Source organism: Lutra lutra, chromosome 16 (assembly GCF_902655055.1).
Source record: "Lutra lutra chromosome 16, mLutLut1.2, whole genome shotgun sequence".
NCBI classification, from domain to species: Eukaryota; Metazoa; Chordata; class Mammalia; order Carnivora; family Mustelidae; genus Lutra; species Lutra lutra.
Genome location: NC_062293.1, coordinates 52,489,251 through 52,511,201, shown reverse-complemented (window position 1 = coordinate 52,511,201; position 21,951 = coordinate 52,489,251). Strand labels below are relative to the sequence as shown.

The 21,951-nt window shown below is 45.5% G+C and overlaps 1 protein-coding gene across 2 annotated transcripts in view; it reads right to left on the bottom strand.

Moving 5' to 3' along the window:
- Window positions 1-6,003: 6,003 nt before the first annotated feature.
- The window catches only part of PMP22 (peripheral myelin protein 22), a 30,250-nt gene continuing 14,302 nt past the window's right edge, over window positions 6,004-21,951 (bottom strand). For both annotated transcript variants that reach the window (XM_047707778.1, XM_047707777.1), the window contains exons 4-5: window positions 14,773-14,913; window positions 6,004-7,356 (exon numbers count right to left, since the gene is read on the bottom strand). In XM_047707778.1, coding sequence (XP_047563734.1) covers window positions 7,193-7,356; window positions 14,773-14,913 — 305 coding nt within the window. In that variant the 3' untranslated portion in view covers window positions 6,004-7,192. The remainder of the gene's footprint in view (window positions 7,357-14,772; window positions 14,914-21,951) is intronic.

Genomic DNA, 21,951 nt, shown 5'->3' with positions numbered 1-21,951 from the left:
ATCCCAGGACGCTGGGATCATGACCTGAGCCGAAGGCAGCTGCTTAACCAACTGAGCCACCCAGGTGTCCCACAAATATTTTCTTCTAATCAGTGGTTTGTCTTTTCATTTTTTGATGATATCCTTTGAAACACAATAGTTTTTCATTTTGATGATGTCCAATTTATTGATTTTTTTTTCTTTTGTTGCTGGTGATTTTGGTGTCATATCTAAAACTCTTTGCCAAGACCAAGGTCATGAAGATTATTCCTAAGTTTTCTCCCCTACTAAGAGTTTTATAGTTCTAGATCTTTAATTTAGGTCTTTCACCCATATTGAGTTAATTTTATATGTGCTGTTGGAGTGCCTGGGTGGCTCAGTCAGTTAAGTGTCTGCCTTCAGGTCAAGGTCATGATCCCAGGGTCTGGGGATTGAGCCCTGCATCAGGGTCCCTGTTCAGCGGGGAGCCTACTTCTCTCTCTCCCTCTGCCTGCCACTCTGCCTACTTGTGCTCTCTCTCTCTCTCTGTTTGTCAAATAAATAAATAAAATATTTTTTTAAAAAAATTTCTTATGTGCTGTTAAATAAAAGTCCAACTTAATTATTTGTATGTGGATAGTTAGTTGTTCAAGCACTGTTTGTTCAAAGACCATTCTCTTCCAGTAGGTGGTCTTAGCACCCTTGTCAAAATTCAGTTGATCATAGAACATGGTCAAATATATGTGAGTTTATGATATATGATCATAGAAATGTGGGTTTAGGGACTGGAAGAGATTATGCTGAGTGAAATTAGTCAAGCAGAGAGAGTCAATTATCATATGGTTTCACTTATTTGTGGAGCATAACAAATAGCATGGAGGACAAGGGGAGATGGAGAGGAGAAGGGAGTTGAGGGAAATTGGAAGGGGAGGTGAACCATGAGAGACTATGGACTCTGAAAAACGATCTGAGAATTTTGAAGGGGTGGGGGGTGGGAGGTTGGGGGCACCAGGTGGTGGGTATTGTAGAGGGCACGGATTGCATGGAGCACTGGGTGTGGTGCAAAAATAATGAATACTGTTATGCTGAAAAAATAAAAAATTAATTAAAAAAAAAAAAAGAAATGTGGGTTTACTTCTAGACTTTAAACCTGATTCCACTGATCAATATGTCTATTTTTGAGCTAGTTCTGACTGTCTTGATTACCATTGCTTGTGTAGTAAGTTTTAAAATCAGGAAGTGGGAATTTCTCCTACTGTTTTCTTTTGCAAGATTGTTTTGGTTATTTTGGATTTCCAATCATTCCATTTGAATTTTAGAAACAGCTTATGAGTTTCTATAAAGAAGTCAGCTGGGATTCTGTTGGTAATTGTCCTGAAAATGTAGAACAATTTAGGAGCATTCCCATCTTAACAATGTTAAATTATCTGATCCATGAACATGGGATATTTTTCCAATTATTTAGGTCTTTTTCAATGTATTCATTGATGTTCTATAATTCTCAAACTATAAACTTTTGCACTTTTTTTGTTAAATTTATTCTTAAGTATTTTATCCTTTTTTGGATCCTATTCTAGGTGGAATTGTTTTCTTATTTTCATTGTTTAATTACTCACTGCAAATATAGAAATACAATCGATTTTTATACATTGGTATTGTGTCCTGCCTCTTTGCTGAATTCATGAATTAGTTCTAAAGTTTGTTATTCGATTACTTAGGATTTTCTATATACAAGATCACTTATCTGTGAATAGAGATAGTTTTAGTGTTCCGTTTTAATCTTGATGCAGTATTTTTTTTTACCTAATTTGCCTAATTGTCCTAACTAGAACCTCCAAGTTAATGTTAAACAGAGGTTATAAGCACAGACACCTTTGTCTTGTTCCTGATCTTAGAGGGAAAGCATTCAATAATTTAGCAATAAATATGATGTTAGGTGTGGGGTTTTTTTATATATGTACTTTATTAGGTTGGGGACATTTTCTTATTCCTAGTTTTTTGGGTGTTTTGTCATAAAAGAACATTGGATTTTGTCAAATGCTTTTTCTGAGTCTATTGATTGGGATGTCATGATTTTTGCCTTATTGTACTTTTCAACAACATAATTTCCATTTGTCCTTTTTCACAATTTCCATTTTTAATTTATATTCTTTATCTGATGCAACATTATTATCATACCTTCAATTACTTCTTTAATCATGATTTCTTTTCTTGTGTGAATATGTTTATGATGACTGCTTTAAAGCCTTTTTCTGATAAATCTGACACTGACCTCTCTCATTTTTCTAGTGTTCTTTTTTTCATACTTCCCGTTTCTCTGCATGCCTCATAATTTTTTTGTTGGAAACTAGATATTTTCGATAATTTATTGTAGATGAGATATTTTAGGTAATATATTGTCCCTACTCTGGAGTTTGTTACTGTTATTCTCTTGTATAATTATAGGCACACCTCAGAGATACGATGTGTTCAGTTCCAGACCACCACAATAAAACAAATGTCACAGTAAAGCAAGTCAAATGTTTTTTCTTTGTTTCACTGTGCATATAAAAACTGTGTTTACCCTGTACTGTAGTCTACTAAGTGTGTGATGACATCATGTTTGAAAAACCCAATGTATATACTTTAATTTAAAATACTTGCTTCCTGGGTGTAGTGCATAAACAATGAATTCTGGAACACTGAAAAGAAATTTAGAAAATAAATAAAAAATTTTTTTAAAAATTAAAAAAAATGACTGGTTGCTAAAACATGTTATCATCTGAGATTTCAGCAAGTCATAAGCACTGGTCACAGATCACCGTAAAAAATATAATCATGAAAAAGTTTGAAATATTGCTAAAATTACCAAAAATTACCAAAATGTGACACAAAGATGCAAAGTGAGCAAATACTATTGGAAAAATGGTGCCGATAGACTTGGTCAATTCTCAATGCCACAAACCTTCAGTTTTTAAAAAATACAAGATCTGCACAATAAAATGAGGTATGCTTGTATTTGGTAACTAACTAGATTTTTTTTTTTTTTTGCTTGTTTAGAGGTTCTAGCAGGGGAGCACAGCTACTCGTATACCCTTGACCAAAGAACGGTCCTCTCCTCTATCGGGGAAGGTCGTCCTCTTTGACCAAGCACGCAGCTTCGGGAGGGACGCACGTGGAGCGGTGAAGGAGAAAGGGGACACCCGCATAGCCAGCCAGATTGGCCAAATCAACCCTGGCAATCAATGGGGTGACAGATGTCTCAGCCAGGTCGCCCTGACACCCATAACTAGATCATTTTAGTGAGGCGTCTGTCTTTCCTCCCAACAGTGCTCAGCCTCCGATGTTGTTCCTTAGAGAGGCACAGCTTTGGAACCCTCACTGTCATCCTGGGATGACAGGGGATTCAGCAGGCTTTTCTTACTCTCTTTCCCAGACCATGTCGCACTGTCAGACCCCATTAATTTATTGCTGGTTTCTCTATTGTTTTCAATAATGCCCTGAGTCATAAATTGATCTACCGATTAATCCAGTCCCATTCCAACTCCTTGGAAGGAATAGTTTCTGAAGTCAGGGTGTGACATTTTGTTCTGATCCCAGAGGGTTCCTCCTACCCATACTATTCCCTCGTTCTCTCCTGCAAACCAGGCGGCCAGCATTTTAGCCTGTATCTTGAATCTCCTCCCAACTGCCTTCCCTCAGCACCTCCACTATTCTCGAAAGTATCTTGTGGCTTGAACTTCTTCACTCTCTGGAGCAGGTGTGGTTTGTTCCTGGGAAAGAGAGGAGAAACTATCTGTTTTGTGGATTTTTCTCCGCCGAGGCAAAAATCTCTGAGCCAGGGCTCAGTGAGGAGGGTGTAGGTACACAGCAAAATATGATGCATAATTCTGAAAGCATGAAACCAAGCTCGTTGAAAATAATGAGGTATATGCTGATGTAGAAAGATCTCCAGTGTATGTCATTAAATGAAAAAAAACACCATGGTAGTAGTAGCTTGGTCCCTTGGGGGCACATTTTTCAAATACTTAGTTGGGTGTATATATGTGGTCATGGTCTTTTTTGTGGAAGACATCATAAGCTATGTCTTAGGGTTATCTGTGGCAAGAGACTATGGGGAGGTAGGAAAGAGGTTTTCCCATGTTATTTTCCCCTCCAGATGTCTTTAGGATGTTATGATCCTAGATATATATTACTTTTTTTTTTTTAATGCCAAGAGCATTTCCTAGGTGGGGAGATTTGGGCCACTTTTGGTTTTCTGCTTTATTCTTACGTATATAAATTTCTAAGTGTTAGTTCAATGTTATAGAGGAAGGTTTGTGAAATGAAAGTGTACTTTTCAAAGTATAAGCTCGTGAAGCGAAACTCCTAGTTTTCCCAATCACCTACGTCTCATGTGCACCTGGTGGCCATCTTGTCACCCAACCCTGTTTATCCTAGTCACAAGCAGTTAGCCCATCACTATTGAAAACGTAGAAAAGGGGAAGCCCTCCTGTCAGAGCTGTCCAAAGACACAAGAGCATGAGGTGCCTGAAGGTGGCTTTATTCATACCCTTGCTCCTCAAAGTGTGGTCCGCGGAATGGCAGCATCAGCGTCACTTAGGCACAAATTGGAAATGAAGAACCTCAGTCCCCATCCCATACCTACATAACCAGATCTGCATTTTGTAGGATTCCCAGCTGATTCATAACCACACTGAAGTCTAAAAAACATTTCACAGGCTCCTGGTTTATCATCCTCCACTATGCACTGGGATCACCTGCAGGGTCCTTTAAATCTGTTGAGGCGGGGTGGTCCCAGGACAGACAGAAAGAATCTCTGGGGTAGCCCTTGCATGGGAGACTCTAATGTGGGGGCCTGGGATTTCGAATTCCCCAGAACAATCAATACCTCCTTTCAATACACCTCAAAATCGCATCTGTCATAATCACTGATTTACAGAGGGTTTTCCGTCTACTGCTCACTACACTAATAAAGCACTTTATATTTTCCGTCTCTTTTTAATCTCTACAATCCCATAAATTGGGCATTGGCATGTCCATCTTATAGATGAGAAGATGAAATCTTAGAGTTGGTCTGTCCCCAGTCTCCTGCAGCTGGTAAGGGAGAGAGGGCAGGCCAAATCCAAGGAGCCTAATCGGTTTGTCCTTCATTACGATATAGTTGTGTGCCTGTGCCTCTCACAAAAATATTGCCCTTTGTGATCCTAGGGGCCCCTGGGTGGCTCAGTTGGTTAAGCATCTGACTCTTGATTTAAGCTCCGGGTCCTGGGATCCAAGCCAGTGTTGGGCTCCATGCTCACCACAGAATCTGCTTGAGATTGTCTGTCTCTCCCTCTGTCCCTCTCTCCACTCACACTCTTTCTCTCTAAAATAAATAAATTATATCTTTAAAACTATATATGTGATCATTTCCTGACCTCTGGTGCCCAGTTCAGTGTCGGTGCTCAATGAGTATCAGAGCAACGCCGAGTGAATCTTAAGCTTGATGTTTTGCACATGTGCGATATAACGTCGATGGGTAAAAATACCCACAGGTGAGACACAGCCCAGAACCTCGGAGCTAGATGACATGGTCAGCCCGTGCCCTCCCTCAGGACCCCATCAGGAACTTAGTTGATGCCTACTAATGTTTTATCCGAAAGTCTGGCCTCCAGTCATCATCCAGTGATTCCTTCATCTGACCTCCCCCTTCTTTTAGAGGACAGGGGTGTGCACTGCCGATGCCAACATTTCCCATATGTTAGGTGAACTCATGACGTGCTTCCACGGTCCCCTGTGCAGTTCATCAGAGAAGAGAGCGCGGGAGAGAGGGTTGAGTTAATGAACTCTCAAGTCCCTTCCAGCCCATTTACAGTTTGTTTCAGCTGCGATTCCTCGTCCTCCCCAACGAGCAGACATCTGCACAGGCTTACAGAAGGCACAATGTGCTCCCTGTCACCTGCAAGAAAGCCAAAAGCCAACCTAGACCACGAGCCCAATCTTAGTTTCCGCCAAAGCGCCTCTTTCCTCCACTCTGAAAGGCATCCCCCGCAAGCCAAAGTCCCAACAAAATTCCAAGAGAGATCAGTGAGTTACTCTAATGTTTATTTTAATGCATCTTAGTCCACACAGTTGGTATAAAATCAGAAAAAAAGCAAAGGCAAAAAAAAAAAAAAAAAAAAACAAAGGTCTGGAGTCTTAGCATCAGAAGGGCACCATATTTACATCTACAGTTGGTGGCCAGTACAAGTCATTGCCAGACAGTCCTTGGAGACAGAGAACAGTCTAGACCCAGCTAAGCCCTGGGAATGCACAGTCCCGGGTGGGGTGGGGGTGTCTAGAGCTTGTCCCGATGCTCCGACCGTAAGAAGAATGTGGGAGCGATAAAGGCTGTGTTTATTATTTATTTATTATTGGAATAACTGCAGCCTAGCTAGGTACAAAAGCAGTTATAAACCATTTATATTACAGAGAATTATTTATTCAGGTCTCCATTCTACTTTATGTTGTAAAACCGTTAATTGAATTTCCAGTGAGTGGTTTAGATGATTAGTGATACTAAGGAATGGTAGATACATAGCACCATTTCATGGGTTTCTTGTCACCGATTTCTCATCTCGACATGTGACCAAGACACCCACCGTCAAGGGCAAGCGTTCCGAGGCCACAGGCTGTGTTTTTGCCAAGGGCTCCAGTTTGGGGGTTTCCTGCATGTGAGCGTAAGGCTTCGCACGGGGTTGTGCGCGGCGCCCGTCTCTGTGGGAGAAGCACGGGGCCACCCACAATTTAAGGGTTTTGGCCATTCGGGGTTTCTACCCACACTTTGGTTTTCTCAATGAGGTGGAGCGGAAGGGAGGTATCTTCTTTCAGATAAAAGGGAAGGGGCAAGACGGAGTTATTTCATGTCTGGGCAAAATAAAAAGAACGAAAAACAGAGAACGGAAAATACTGAGCTCGATTACACGGTTAGGATGTCAAGTTCCTTAGCTACTTCTTTAAGATTCAACACAAGGCTGATGGTCAACATAAAAAGCAAACAATACTATGTACATATATGTAAAAAGTGTTATAAATAGGTTTTATAAACCATAGATATTATATACATCTTCAGTCAACACTAACCCCCCCCCCCCTTTCAACTGCTTTCTGTTTGGTTTGGTTTGAGTTTGGGTTTTTTGGCTAGCTCTTTTTTTTTTTTTTTTTTCTGGTTTCTGGTTTCCTTCCTCCCTTCCCCTAGGTATGCTCAGTGCCTCAGACCAGCTGTCTGGGCACCTCATTCGCGTTTCCGCAAGATCACGTATATGACACCGCTGAGAAGGGCCAGGGGGAAGGCCACCCAGGCCAGGATGTAGGCAAAGCCATAGGAGTACTCCGAGTTGAAATGCCATTCCGGGTGCCTCACCGTGTAGATGGAGGCCGCGCTCATTACGCACAGACCTGGGGAAAGAGAGAGGCAAGTACGGTGAGGGAGAGGTCACGGCGAGGGGTCCCCTGTCCACCACCCCCAGTGCGGATCCCATAGAACCCTGGGTACCTGCCCACACCACTCCCTGCTCTTGACTCACACACACTCACAAACACTCACACACACACCGGGTCACCCAGTCTTTGGCTGACAACACTGTGCGAGAGGAGCATATCTGATTCTGGAAGGAATGCGCTGCCAGGTTGAGAGGAGGGGCTCAAAGATCTAGAAACACAAAAAGTGATCTGTTCTCTGGTTCCGATCTATGTTGACCTAGACCAGCAAATCCGCAGTCCCTTGTCATCTTTTCTGCCCCATCTCTGTTCCTTTAACTGTCACCAATTCCTAGTCGACAGCAAGAATTTGGGTTGGATGATAAACCTGCCTAGTTCTTTCCAAGGAAAGCTGGGAAGTCGGCTCCCAGGGTGGGAGCCCTTGGGACCCCGTGAACTGCTCTGCAAGTGGGCGGTGATGTCATCTGAACCAGTAAAGTGAAATGACACTCTGCCACCTGAGTGGCGTGAGGACCAGAGCACGGGGCTCCAGGCAGAACATGGGGCCCCTTAGCAGGACTGCATTGTATCAGATCGAGTGATCAATGCCTATGGGCATCGCTAGGCTTACAAAGGAATATAGAGGAACAAGAAGAGGACGAGGAAGTACAGGATATGACCAGGAGGCAGAGAGAGGAGGAAACTATCATTGCACTTGGTCCCTTCCAACAGTTCCTGGTGCCCCCAAGGTTGGGTCTGAAGCCCAAAGAGGAGAGGAAGGTTATTGGATACACAGATAAATCAGGAGAACTTTCTCCTGCCTACGTCTGCACCCTTTTGGTGTGGGAAGGACAAGAAAAAGCTCTACCTAGGGGCTCTTGAAGCAGGCAAATTTAAGAGTGTTGGTCTATGCCCACAGTGGCAGTCCGCATCCCCCTGAAGGGAGGGGTCCTGTGATGCCAGCACCCCAGCCCGGAGCTGCACAAAGCCTGCCCTGTTCCCTCTGTTCCCTCCTGAAAACAGGGTCTGTGAGAGGCTCTGAGTGGCTTTATTATAAATCCAGCATGCTCTGCGGGATTCCTGTGGTTCCAAAGCTCCCAGTGCCCCAGACCACCTACATCTAACCTCACTGCTATTTGGGCTGCTGTTCCAAGGGACACTGCAACTTTGTTTCAACAAAGTGCATAAGTGGGACTATGTTACATTCGCCACCCTGATAAGACTGTCCTTCTCCAAGTCAGAGGAGAAAACTCCCACTCTGCTGGCCCCCGCTAAGAAAGCCACACAATGGTCCTGGAACTACAGTGGGATGGGATCCAGGATCTGCCACCTACAGAAAGTTCCAGAGACAGCCAAGATGCCTGCGTGAGGCGGGGAAACCAGAGCAGGCAAATTGTCATTCGGGCAAGACAGCCGTTTTGATCTGCCAGGAACACGCTTTATTTGCCCTGAGGCCCGTGATCCCCAATTCCCATCCCCCATGGCCCCCCAAGGCTCACCTCAGCAAAGTGCAGATTCACATCTTTAAGAAAGACTGCGGTTGTCTCTTGGGAGACCTACCTAACGAGGGCAGGGCTGTGCAAAGAGAAATGTGACCGAGGGAACAGAGTGTGAAAAGGCCAGGCCAATGCCTGTCAAGCTGGCAAGGCTTCCAAATGGGCCATGCGCCTAACCAGCCACCTCATGAAAAAAGGCCACGAGAGCTGTGCAGACCAACCGTGCCTGGATTTCACTGGGAAGGAGTGAGCATTCCATCTGTGACCAAAAGGGACAGAGGGAGGCAGGATCACAAGCATAGTGACTAAGCAGATGGCCTAGTTTACATGAAATTTGCCTGAGGAACATCTCAGAGGCAGAGGAATTTGCACTTTGCCAGGATCTGCAGTGAGCTGAGCTAACTCACAAAGCCATGCTTTGTAATTACTGTCGTCAGGAGACTGATGTTTTAGGGAATATGTTATTACAAGACTGTCTGTCTGTACAGCCCTGGGATATAGGGTAGTTGATGCCACACGACAGTCCCAAAACATTCATCCCCATAAGTGGGTGGTAACTCGCTTCCTCACCCACCGATAGGTGGGGGCGCGGAGATGAAGGTCCCCCACGGGGAAGGTTGCTGTCATACCAGCAAGCTTTGTACCTTCCTTCCCCACGGACAAGCCATCTGTGCTCTGGGAGTGACAGGGACCTCCTGGTAGGCACCTGAATACGGAAGGGCAGTCAGCTATCAGTGGGGGCCACCAACCCTCTCCAGACAACATTTGAGAGTTTCTCCCTATCAGGGCTGCTGGATCTGGAACCAGCTCTCTAAAGCCCCCTTGAAGAGGAGGCCTCAAGCCCCCTTCATAGCAACAGCAACCATGGGTGAGCAATCAGAGCCCCAAACCTTTGGATGGGAGCAACCAAGAGCCAAAGACAAAGCAAGAAATGGCGGGAAGTCTTGAAACTTCCTTATCTCCATTGTGTTTGGCTCTGAACACACGTACTGAGCGCCTACTGTGTGCAAGCACTGTTCTGGCTACTGAGGAGGGCACCACGATGGATAAGACATGGCTTCTAGTTTCAGGGGGGAGTGTCATTCAGGAGCAGACATGCCTGCAGAAACTTCCAATATGGTCTGACATGATTTCAAGAGAGGGAGAGAGAAATGCATCAGATGATGTCCTGAGAGGATGGACATGCACAGAGTCCAAATTGGGGGCCCAGGGAAGCCTGACGGGGGGAGGCAGTGCTTGACCTGAGTCTAGAGGGTGTGGAAGAGTTAGGCAGCGGAAGCAGGTCCTGACAAGAATCCCCCAGGACACGGGGAGGGCAGCGTGAGGGAAGGTGGGAGAGCCCCGAGTGGCACGATGAGGAAGTTGTGGTGGGAAGCCCATCGTCAGCAGGGGGGAAGCATGATCTGCGGTGGGTTTCAGAAAGGTCACTCTGGGAGAAGCGTAAGAAAGGGATTTCGGGGTGGCAACAAGATGGGATGGGAAGGCGCCCAAGTTGGCTTTTGCACAATGACCGTGGTGTTAGTGAGGACAAGAAGAGAACAAAAATGGACGCAACTTCCATGCAGGAATGGACTGGATCTGGGTTAAGGGAGACAGGGGACCCAGCCTGGCATGGCCCCCTGGTGGGCTAACTTAGCTCACTGGGAAAACAGGGATGTCTGAAGGGCCACAGGATAATGGCTGGGAGGAACGAGCCATCAACGGAATCGAAAGCAGCAGAGGGACTCTGGGAGTTAGATCAGTGACCTCCACAGAAGCCAGAGGGAACCTGGCTAGAAAGTAAACGGGGATACAAGGAGCCTCGTGGCACTGGTTGGAAGAGTGAGCACCTTCGAGTCACCAACCCCTGGTTCTGAGGGTCTTGAGGTGGGGCAGGAAGAGGCTGGAAGGTCCCTTCCTCTGAAAGCGCTGGGCTCTCTGTCTGACAACGCAGAACTTTCTCTGCCCTGCTGGCCCAGCTTCTGATTTCAGCATCCAAGCGACCCTCACCACCTCGAAAGCCGCCCACAACGCATTCCCGGATTCCGACCTGGGCACCGCGAATGCAACGCCTGGACTGGTTCATTGCGAGGGGGGCGGTTCCTAAACGTGGCATCTGGCTGCTGCTGCCCTTGACCCCTTCGGAATAGGGAGCGCCCTGTGCTGTTTTATTCATCCCCTAAAGTCTTCCGTTCTAAAGCCCTACGTCGGTATCCATCTGTTGGACAGAAGAAACAGAGCAAACGGAACCACTCACTCAGGGGTCTCCTTTTTACCGTCTTCTCTGTTCTTCGCGCTAATCACAATAAATAGTAACGACACATGTGACCCACTTTTGATTCTGCCAGTTGGGAGAACAATTGCCAAACGGAGTACAATTATCCAGTCATCCAACAAGCGGCTTATTCAGGGCTTTCTATGAGGCATGTCCGGAGCCCGGTGCTGGGTCCTGAGTTGTTAAATAGAAATCCCACAAACACTGGCTCTGTCTTTCAGGTCTGTATCTCTGTGAATTTCCTGATGCTTTCTCACAGAGCGTAACCCAGTCCAGCGGGCTTGGGGTCAGGATAAACACTGTCTGAGAACATGGGTACCGGTTCTGAAGACAAAAAAGACTGCAAAATCCAGAGAGAGGATGGGAATGGCTCTTCTCTAAGAAGGGGGTTTACGAGAATCGATGGTCCAGGAATGGGATGAGTGGTTGGCAGAGAAATTCCTAGAAGACCTTACAGTGGGATTATGGACAGTGTGATGGCTACACCAACAGTTCCCAACCTTGGATGAACACCAGAGTCACCCAAGGCACAGTCCCATCCAAGACCTCTCCAGGGATGAAGGCTGAGAACTGGCATGTTTGTCAAAGCCCCCTCTTTTTAAAAAGGTGATTCTTTAAAAAAAAAAAAAAAAGGGAGTTAATATTTATTTGAGAGAGAGAGGGAAGGAGAGAGCGTGTGTGCATGAGCAGGGGGAGGGACAAAGGGAAAGGGAGAGAAAGAAAATCTCAAGCAGACTCCCTGCTGAGCACAGAGCCCGACAAGGGGCTCGATCCCACGACCCTGAGGTCAGGACCTGAGCTGGAACCAAGAGTCAGATGCTCAACGAACTGAGCCACCCAGGCGGCACCCCTAAAAAGAGGATTCTGATGTACAGCTAAGATGGAAAAACAATGAGCTAGATGGAGCCTCTTGACACGTCTCCAGGAAGCAGCCAACCAAAGAAGTATGTAATCAAGAGTGAGACTTGTGGCTTATTATGAAAAGCAGAAGGGGATGAGGCAGCAAAGCAGGCGGACGGATAAGCACCCGCATAGGTATAATCTAGAGCAAGCAGAGACGGCTCCTAAAGCTATAGTCAGTCCCGACAGCCCCCCACACCTTGTACCTGCCTTCCCCGCACGCTCAGGTGTGATCTATGAAGACCACAGCTGGGCCCTCCAAAGGGACGCTAGGCGGGGGCAGAGCAGCCCAAACAGCCACCTGGGAGACTCCAGTGGCTTCCACTTAAAATGCTTCAGTGCAGAGCGCCTGGGTGGCTCTGTTAGCTAAGCCTCTGCCTTTGGCTCAGGTCATGATCCAGGGTCCGGGGATCGAGCCCCGAGTCAGGCTCCCTGCTCAGTGGGGAGTCTGCTTGTGCACACTCTCTCTCAAATAAAATCTTTTAAAAAGATAATAAAAAATAAAATAAAATAAAATGCTTTGGTGCTTTGAAGAAGTATGGGAATCTCTAAGGGAAGACCCTTTCTCTTTTAGTCCTCCACTTGAGTGGCAAGACCCTACAGAGCAAGATCAAATGCAACTTTCTGGAGAGCCTGGGGTTACCAGAGGATCCTTTCAGCTCACATGAACTGGCTCTCACAGTTAGGAACAGAACATTCTTCAGGCTTATAAATTATGACCGCTCCTGTGGCTCGACACGGCTAATTCAAGACAGCTTCCTATTTGAATAGGGGCTGCCAGGCTGACAAACTGATAAACTGAAAATTGGGTCCCATGAGAGATAAGAAGCTACATTCAAAGGGGAAAAATGAAGAACAAATCATGTGCTTTTAGATTTTTTTTAAAGCAGAATTCTAACGGGCTTGCACTGAGTTCAGAGGAGAGCCAGAACAGGACAGGTTAGCAAATCCATGCTGAAAAAGCAGAGTTTCTGCCTTGGGTGTTGGGTTCTGTGGCAATTTTGGTGGATTCGGCATCTCTAACGATAAGGAAGTTCCTAACTAAATACAGAGTTCTTGTGGAACGAGGGGAAGTGGAGGCATATGTTGTTCTTGCGTGAGTTGGGTGACCCTGGGGGCTCATGATCCTCTCCTGGTCTCAATTTATCAGTAAAGTAACACATTTGATGAAAGTTCTGTTTCCTAAGTCTGGATTGTTTTATCTTGAGGACACATCCATTGATGCAAAAGTATGATCATCATTTGACTTGATATCAAACTGTAAATGGCAAGCCAAAAAAAAAAAAAAATCCCAGAATACTTTCTAGTTTTGTGTATTATTTCTGGAAGCAGAGTGACTAATGATAGCTCTGCTTCTAACATACCTAGGAATGATATCTTACTCCATAATTTGTGAGTTAACAAAACTGGCAACACTCCAGGAGCCTTCCTTGCTATAATAAAACTATGCAAGTAGCAAAGCACTCTTCGATTTTGAAATCCTCAAATGGTACATACTGAAATGTTGTATTTAAGGATTTAATGAGAAGGAGCGGTCCAGTCTAATTCCTTCTGCTGGGAAAGGGTAACTCTCCAGCTTCTAGAAAAAGGTCATCAGCATTCAGCTTCAGGCTGTGCCTTACCATATAGCCATGTGTAAGCCATTGTATCCACATATCCATCCAACCATCCATCCATCCATCCATCCAACCAGGACATGTAGGCTGTTTTCAACCTTCCAATGATGCTTCCGAGCAAAGGATGGTGATTCAGCACCATGGACATTCCAACAACCAACAAAGAGATAGCACAGCCCTTTCCCTACTCAGCCAGATACTAGAACATCCCACAGGACATGGATGTATTCTGGTATATATGGAGTTTATGACTTATTAGCATGGACTCTAGCAGCCACCACCCCATCTGCCCCTGACTTCTCTCCAATGTTTGCTGACTCAGCCAACTGGGAGTCAACAGGCAGAAAGATAAAGAGTCAATGGAAAAAAGACATTGCTCAGGATATAGAGACCAAGTTGGAAGACATCACCCTGTATAACAGGAGCTTCTCGGACTCTGCATATTGTACATATGGATAACCTGTCCAGTGGGAGAACGTGAAGGCAACTTAAGGAAGAGACAAAGGAAGCCTCTCGTGTGTCATCATGGCCCCATGTTTGGAAATGATGGCACATTACACGGGGGTGTCAAAATGAAGACACCTGAGGATGACAACAGTAAATCAAAGCCCACCAGAACCCCGGAGGGGGAATAAAGGAGAGTAAGAATCACAGCTTAGAGGAAGGACACAAGAGCAGCAGCACATCGAGGCCACTTTCCATGCCGAAGCAAGGACGGCTCCTTGGGGCATAACATAATGTACGGGGATACGCCCTCAAGACTGGCCTTGGCTCTACTGCTTTTCTTTGCATTCACCTCTGGTTATGTGTCCAGAGTATAGTTTCATTCCTGGTGACAGGTCTGGCTGGGTTAGGGACCTTCCCACCAGAGCCCCTAAGTCTTATTTCCTATGGATCTCGTTCCATGGCATAGGGGAGAGTTCCCAAATTCTAAGGTGTAGGTACACACACACACTCACACACACACACACACACACACACACACACACAATCTGTACTTTACATAAACCATCCAAGGTACAGACTCACAAACATCTGTCCTTCTGGGGCCATATCCCTCTACGGACTCATCATTCCCCAGCCTTGCACAGGCAGTCTCCACATGAACTGGATATCATCTCCAACTTACCGGCAAGGATCTGGAAGACTCCAGTGATATAAAACCGGCCCCCTTTGGTGAGGGTGAAGAGCTGGCAAAAGAAGAGGAACAGGGACAGGACACTGAAGATGATGGACAGGATCATGGTGGCCTGGACAGACTGCAGCCATTCTGGGAGGGGAGAGACACCAGGTTAGGAAAAGCCAGCCAGGGCCGGGGGAGAAGCTGTGCATGAGGAACATGGCGCCTGGCGCACCATAACCCTTAAAAACCACAGTCCTCCCAGGTGATGGAAGCCTTTTTTTGTTTATGAGCAGATTTCAAACCATTCACTTGTATAATAAGGGCTGCAGAAAAACAGCTCTAGTCCCACTACTAGGAATTAAACTCAAGTTAAAATATATTGAACTCCTTCCCAATCTTTTTACAAATGAGTTACTCCCACATAAGTACGCGGGTTGAAGAGGGTCCGAGCCCTGCCCACTGCCTTCTCTCTTCTTGCCCTCAAGGGGTTTTCAAGGGCTTGCTTCTTGGATTCCCTATATTCCAAGAATAATTTTAAACCACTGTTCAAAATATCAACATCCCCCCAAGGAGAGGTTGGGATCATGAGGATGGCTGGGAACAAACACTATTGATGCCAAAACCAATTTTGTAGTAAATTGGAAGAAAACGATGGTGGAGAAGAGCGTGCTATGAACATCCACTTGCTCAGCCAAGCCATGTCTTGGTCAGGCTTAACCCCAGTCGTGAGCCTCTGTTCAGAGCGGTCTGTGTTCGGTCATACCACCAGGTGGGACGCCAGGTTCTACTTCCACAGCTTCACTGAACTGCGCCCATTCCCACCCCTACCCCTCCTGCCCCAAGACTGGATCAAATCCCCAAGCTTCCTACTGAAGCTCAGGTAGAAAAGGGAATTCTGTAGCTGACGGTATGCCGCAAGAGAATGTCATCTCAGGAGGGAGGAGAGAAGACAACACAGCCTGGGCTCAGCCCTACAGAGGGAACCTATGGTGTCCACCTAGGAGAGCCACATTTGGCTTTGTCCACCTGTCACTCACGTCCTTTCCTCCAAGTGCCAATCATTGGGGGAAGGTGTTGCTCTAAGCAAGGCGGAGCAACTGGAGAAGGAGAAGCCACAGGGCTCTATCCTCTCAGCCCAGTAATTGGGTGGTGTGTAAAAGCTTGGAGAATCGCATCCATGCTTCACACAGTACTCCAAGCTATGAAATCCGCATGGCTTATACTCAGTCCTGGAACACAACGACATCGTTTGAGTCACAAGAAAATCATGGCAGAGTTTTAAGGGCGCTGGGGGGGGGGGGGGTTAACTGAAGAAATGTCGGAGATCCACCAGTCCAGCCCCTTTGTACTGACAGAGATTTCCGGAGATGTTCTGAGGAGCCCAGCTGGCATGGCCAATCTGGGAGGCCCCTGATTCCAGTCTAGTATTCTTTCTACCATGACAGAACATTTGCTTCTTTTACGTTTTCAATGTCTTGGTCAATTAAGGTAAGAAAATGATGTCCCGGGTTATGAGCTATCCTGACTTCATTTTTTATATAGCTCTTAATTTAATCTGTTTGTCTTTATCCAGCCTAGTAATTCCTCTAAGGGAGCAGTCTGCAATAAAGCTAATGTTGCCGTAATGTTATTTTTTCCAAGGTAAACCAGTTATCCAGCACTCTGGTAGGTGAGGCTGGAAACAAAGATGACGTGAGACCCAAATCCAGAACGAAAACAGTGACTGAGTTTTTTTACTAGGAAATATTCTTCTGGGTACACTCTCTGTTTGGCTGGTACAGATGAAAACCTGGATTTCCTCCTCCAATTCTGAAACCTTTACCTGACTCTTTACCTCTCCTACCACTAACAACAGACCTCACATTTGGAGAAAACTCACAATCTTTGACGCTAAATCTACAGGAATAGGAAAAATTCCTTAGACTTAGAAATGCAACTAAAGCCTTCTTGAAACTTCTTTTACCAATAATTTGAACTTGAGTCCCAACCCCACTACAATGGAGTTATTTTGCCATAAGGTGTCAAATTATATCAGAATTAGGGACTCAGGGAAATTTTTATTCAGTGAATATTTATTTGCTGAACACCTACTATTTTGAGGCCAGCTCTATGGTTAGCTCTGGGGATACAAGGCTGAAGAAGCTTTTCAACCCTAAGTACAATAAAACACATACATGAAGACAGTAAGTCGAACTACATCATCAATCACAATATATGTAAATGGGTTCAAGTCACTCGTTAGAAGATGAAGAATTTCACCTTCAATGACATAATTCCCATTGATAGTCTGATACAAGAGATACATCTAAAACAAACAACAGTCAAAAAAATCAAAAGATTTTAAGAAGACGTGCCAGGCAAATAGTAATAAAAATAAAGTAAATATAGCAATAATGACATCAAACAACACAGAATTTAAATTGCAAAAGATGAAAAGAGCCAAAGAGGGATACTTAATAATGAGGAAAGACCCAGCTGACTATGAAGAAAAGATAGTTATAAACCTTTATGCCTATAAAATAACATGGCTCAGGGGCACCTGGGTGGCTCTGTGGGTTAAGCCTCTGCCTTCGATTCAGGTCACGATCCCAGGGTCCTGGGATCAAGCCCCGCATCGGGCTCTCTGCTCAGTGGGAAACCTGCTTCCCCCATCTCTCTGCCTGCCTCTCTGCCTACTTGTGATCTCAATCTCTCTCTCTCTTTCTGTTAAATAAATAAATAAAATCTTTAAAAAATAGCATGGCTCAGAAAAGGTATAAAGTAAAAGATAATTGGGAGACTAGAAGAAATTGACAGAGTCACAGTCATAGTGAAAGTCGTTAGCATACCTCTCTCAGGATAAACAAATCAAGCAACTGAAAGAATACAGTAGCAGAGAGATTACTGGTAACAGAATTAACCATTTCAACTTAGTAGCTATACAGAAAATTTGTGTCCATATAACAAAGACCACGAATTATTTTTAAAATGTACAAGGAATAGTCTTAAACGTTATGTATCAGGTGACAAGTAAATCTCCATGAATCTCAAAGGAAGCAAAAGTGATACAGGCATAAACTGAGGCCAACAGAAAGTAGGAATGAAAAACAAACTGGCGAAAATAAGATTGGAAATTTAAAAATAGTATTTGGGCAAAGAAATCAAGATGAAAACTAAAACTTTGCTCAGCAGGGATTGGGATTGAGAGAGTAGTAAATGTCAAATCTGTGGGCAGTGGTCCAAGCCGTACTCAGTGGAAAATGCACGCCCTTGGAGCATTTACTGAAAAACACAAATACTGGCAAAGAATGAACTAAACTTTCCACTTAAGAAGTTAAAAAAGAAATAATTAAATGAATCCAAAATGAACTGATTCATTACTGTTGAGAGCAATTGTTAATAAAATTTAAAAAGGACAAAAACACAATTAATTAAAGACTCATGTTCTTTGGTGGGGGACTCAAAAAGGCAGACAGATTTTATTAAAGCACATAAGAGAGGTGCTAAAGACATAGAAACATACTATCTTCCCAGATAGAAACACTCAAAGTCTTAACAATGCCGCTTTCCCCCAACATAATGTACAAATTCAATGCTAACCTGAAATATATCCCAACTGGAACTTGTCAAATGCTTTAAAAACTTATCTGAGGGGCACCTGGGTGGCTCAGTGGGTTAAGCCGCTGCCTTCGGCTCAGGTCATGATCTCAGGGTCCTGGGATCGAGCCCCACATCGGGCTCTCTGCTCAGGGGGAGCCTGCTTCCCTTCCTCTCTCTGCCTGTCTCTCTGCCTACTTGTGATCTCTGTCTGTCAAATAAATAAATACAATCTTAAAAAAAAAAAAAGAATAGCCAATAAACATATGTAATGGTGTTCAACTTCATTAATATTCAAGAAAACGCAAGGGAAATCCACAAGGAATGTGATGTCAATGTTTATCTATCGAACTGGCAAAAATCAAAAAAGGTTCTTAAGGTCAACCGAGTACATGTATGTGAGATACCCCTGAACATTCAGATGAATGATAATATAGACACCCTTCTGTGACCGGCAATTTGGCAGAATATATTTAAATTGTTAGATGCCAATAACAGGACTCCACCATTTAATCACTACACCGTGGATAAATACTTAAACATACCCCAAAGAGACATGAATGAGGATTGCTCACTATACCGTCACTCCCATGAGTGGCAATAAATTAGGGTAAATCCCTCCAATGGAATATTTTTGCAACTGTTAGAGTCAGGAGTTAGATCTCCGAGACATCGAAGGACTAAGGTGTCCACACAACATGATGTCATTATGGAAATACACACCAAAAAGCTTTATAAATAGGTGTAACTATGCACACACACACACACACACACAGACGTATAACTGTGTGTGTGTGTGTGCGTGTGTGTGTGTGTGTGTGTTTGCTGGAAAAAGAGCCAAAGCCACGCCAACTGATACCCACAGCTGCCCCCGGGAGCTGGAGCTAGAATGGAGGAGAGTTTGGTCTCTGCTCAAAGACCAAATCTGCACCGTCAGATTTATTTTTAATAAGGAGAATACTCTCCTGTAACATTTGAATAATTAAAACTAACTTAAAAGATCCCAAGGCAAAGCAGCACAGCAGGCCACAAGAAGGTTTCCAAAACTCAAAGAATACTTGGAAACTGGACAGGACTGGTCTTCTACCTGCAGAGAGTAAAGGGACTTCTTCCCTCGGATGCTCTTAGATGGGAAGCCAGGGAGATAGCCAGCGGGGCCAGGAGGGAGCAACCTCCATTCCAGCCCCGACAGGCTGGCTGAAGGTGCGTGGGGTTATTCAGAAGGAAGCCCACCATGTCCTGAGGAGATTCTGAAGTGTGAAGGACATTTCTCCGGATCCAGAATCCTTCTTCTGTATGGGACTCGACCAGGAGAGCAGGAATCCCCACTCGGGGCATGGCAGGTGTTGGATCCCATATGAGGACACGCCAAACCCGACTGCTGGGCAGCCCAGGGGATGGCTCTGCCACCTCCTTCTGCTGACCACCGGCTTCACTGCTGTTACCATGTGTTTGGCCTTGGATTTCTCTTCTCTGACATGACACACCAACTATCTTGCAGGGCTACCGCAATGATCAAGAGAACTGATAGGAAAGCTCTGCCCTGGGATGATACGAGTCACCCCGTTTAAAAAGCTGATGTGGAGGACCAGGGCAAATAAGCATTTACGGACTGTTCCAGGGTATGGTTTCTGGGGTACCTCTGACTGGGTCACTGTGGTAATGAAAAATGGGGACCACAATGTTCCCACAAGCCATATGATTAGGGGACCAACCAGAACTCCAGAAGCATTTGCCAGTATTTGCAAATTATCTGGAAAGAGGCAGACTGTGACTATTTTAGGCTTTGCAGGCCAAAGGTAGGGTCTCCGGGGCCATACTCAGTTTTGGCACCTTAGCACAAAATTGGTCTCAGTCACTACGTAAATGAATCGGGGGGGACCTCTCATCCGGTAACAGCTGACTTACAAAATCAGGCCCTGGGCCAGACTCGGCCTGCAGGGTGTAGTGGCCAACCTCTCCTGTTGCAAAGCAAGTCAGATGTACAGGACGTCATTATTAAGGATAGAGAGACAACTGATGTAAGGGACAGAGCTCTCAATGACAAACCCGTTTTATAGGAAGCAAACTTCACATGACACCAACACTCCAAGGGGCAAATCTGAGCTCCTACCCGAGCCCCAGGGCAGGACGACTCTGACTCTCCAATTGCAAATTTGCGATCATTCGCTGAGCCAGTAATGAGCACCCACAGTCATCCCCCAGGCTCAGCTCAGTGCCTGGCCCCAAGTGGACATCTGGGTTAATACTTGTGGAATTCCCCCTGGCAACGTTTTCATCTCCAACCTTGGTGCAGAGCCTAGGAATTAAATCCCCTGAAACTCTCTGCAGGCGTGGTTTTAATGAGATTGCCAGGTCCAAGAGCTGCTGACAGCTCTCTGACGTGGGCCGCGGGTGCAGGCAGACCCAGCTCCCCCAGCAGATAAGGGCAAGCTTGAGTTACCCGATGATCAAAGCTCGCCTCAAGGTCAGATTCCTGCTGCCGTGGCAGCTAAGCAGTAAAGGAAGGACATCTGCCCCCGCAGCTGTATTCTTAGCCCCGGGTCCTGCAGTCCAGTGGGTTATGGGCTCAGAGAGGATGAAGCACTTTGAAATGTACCAGAGCATCCGGGACCTTCCACGTCCTTCATCACGGGCACGAGCCACCTGCCCCTCCCATCCTCCTTTTCCCGCAGGGAGTCCCGCTGGGCTCTGAGCGACTCCTAAAAGCTTTCTGATTCCGTCAACAAAAGAACCGGGTTTTCTTGGAAGGGAGAGGAAGGACCGGGGCGGGAAAGTCACTGCATACATCCGGGAGGCCAGGAGAGAAGAAAGCCTCGAAGAAAGAGGCCATCAGAGGGGATGAGTCCCAACTCCAAGAGATCGATGGGATTGCACAGGTGCATAACACTGGCCTGCTTTCAAAAGCATGTGACCGAAAATAATAAAAGCACATGACCAAAAATAATAATAATTTTAAAAGTTAAAAAAAAACAAACACAGGCTCAACAAGGCTTGGCTCCCCACCCTCAAACTTCCCCATCCCCCTGCCATCACAGTGCCATTTTCCTTACATGGCATTCCAGGAATAGCTGACCTGCCAAGAAGCCTCCATCCTCGACAACGTGGCCTTTCCCCTTGGGCTTTGCCCACCAGCTGGAGCACTTGCAGAAAACCAGCCTGGGTCCCCCGCCCCGGTGGGTTGGGGGGGGCTTCAGTTTCATCCCCATTCAGACCAGCCAACAGCTTTGAAAGGACATTCAGGTCTCAGACTGGAAGCAAGCTGAGCGTAGGCTCTCAGCCCACAGACAGCCGCCCGGAGCTCACAGAGACAAGGAAGGCCACCAGGGAGAAGGATTTTCCAACACATAGTCATGGGAGGGGGCATGTTAACCAGAGCAAAATCCACAGGAAGAAACTGCAGGTCAAGGTGTTTCAGCTAAATCTGAATTAACCATACTCCTGATTAACAGGCTTAGTCGTAGACGCAAGGAGGAGTCTTTCAGAGCCTAACTTGCATCTGTGGTTTGACACCAAAAAAGTCTTATTCTGCTGACTAATCCTGGGGCTTGAAAGGGGAATATAATATAGCATAGAAAGTACCTGAAAATAGGAAGCTGTTGGAGGCTT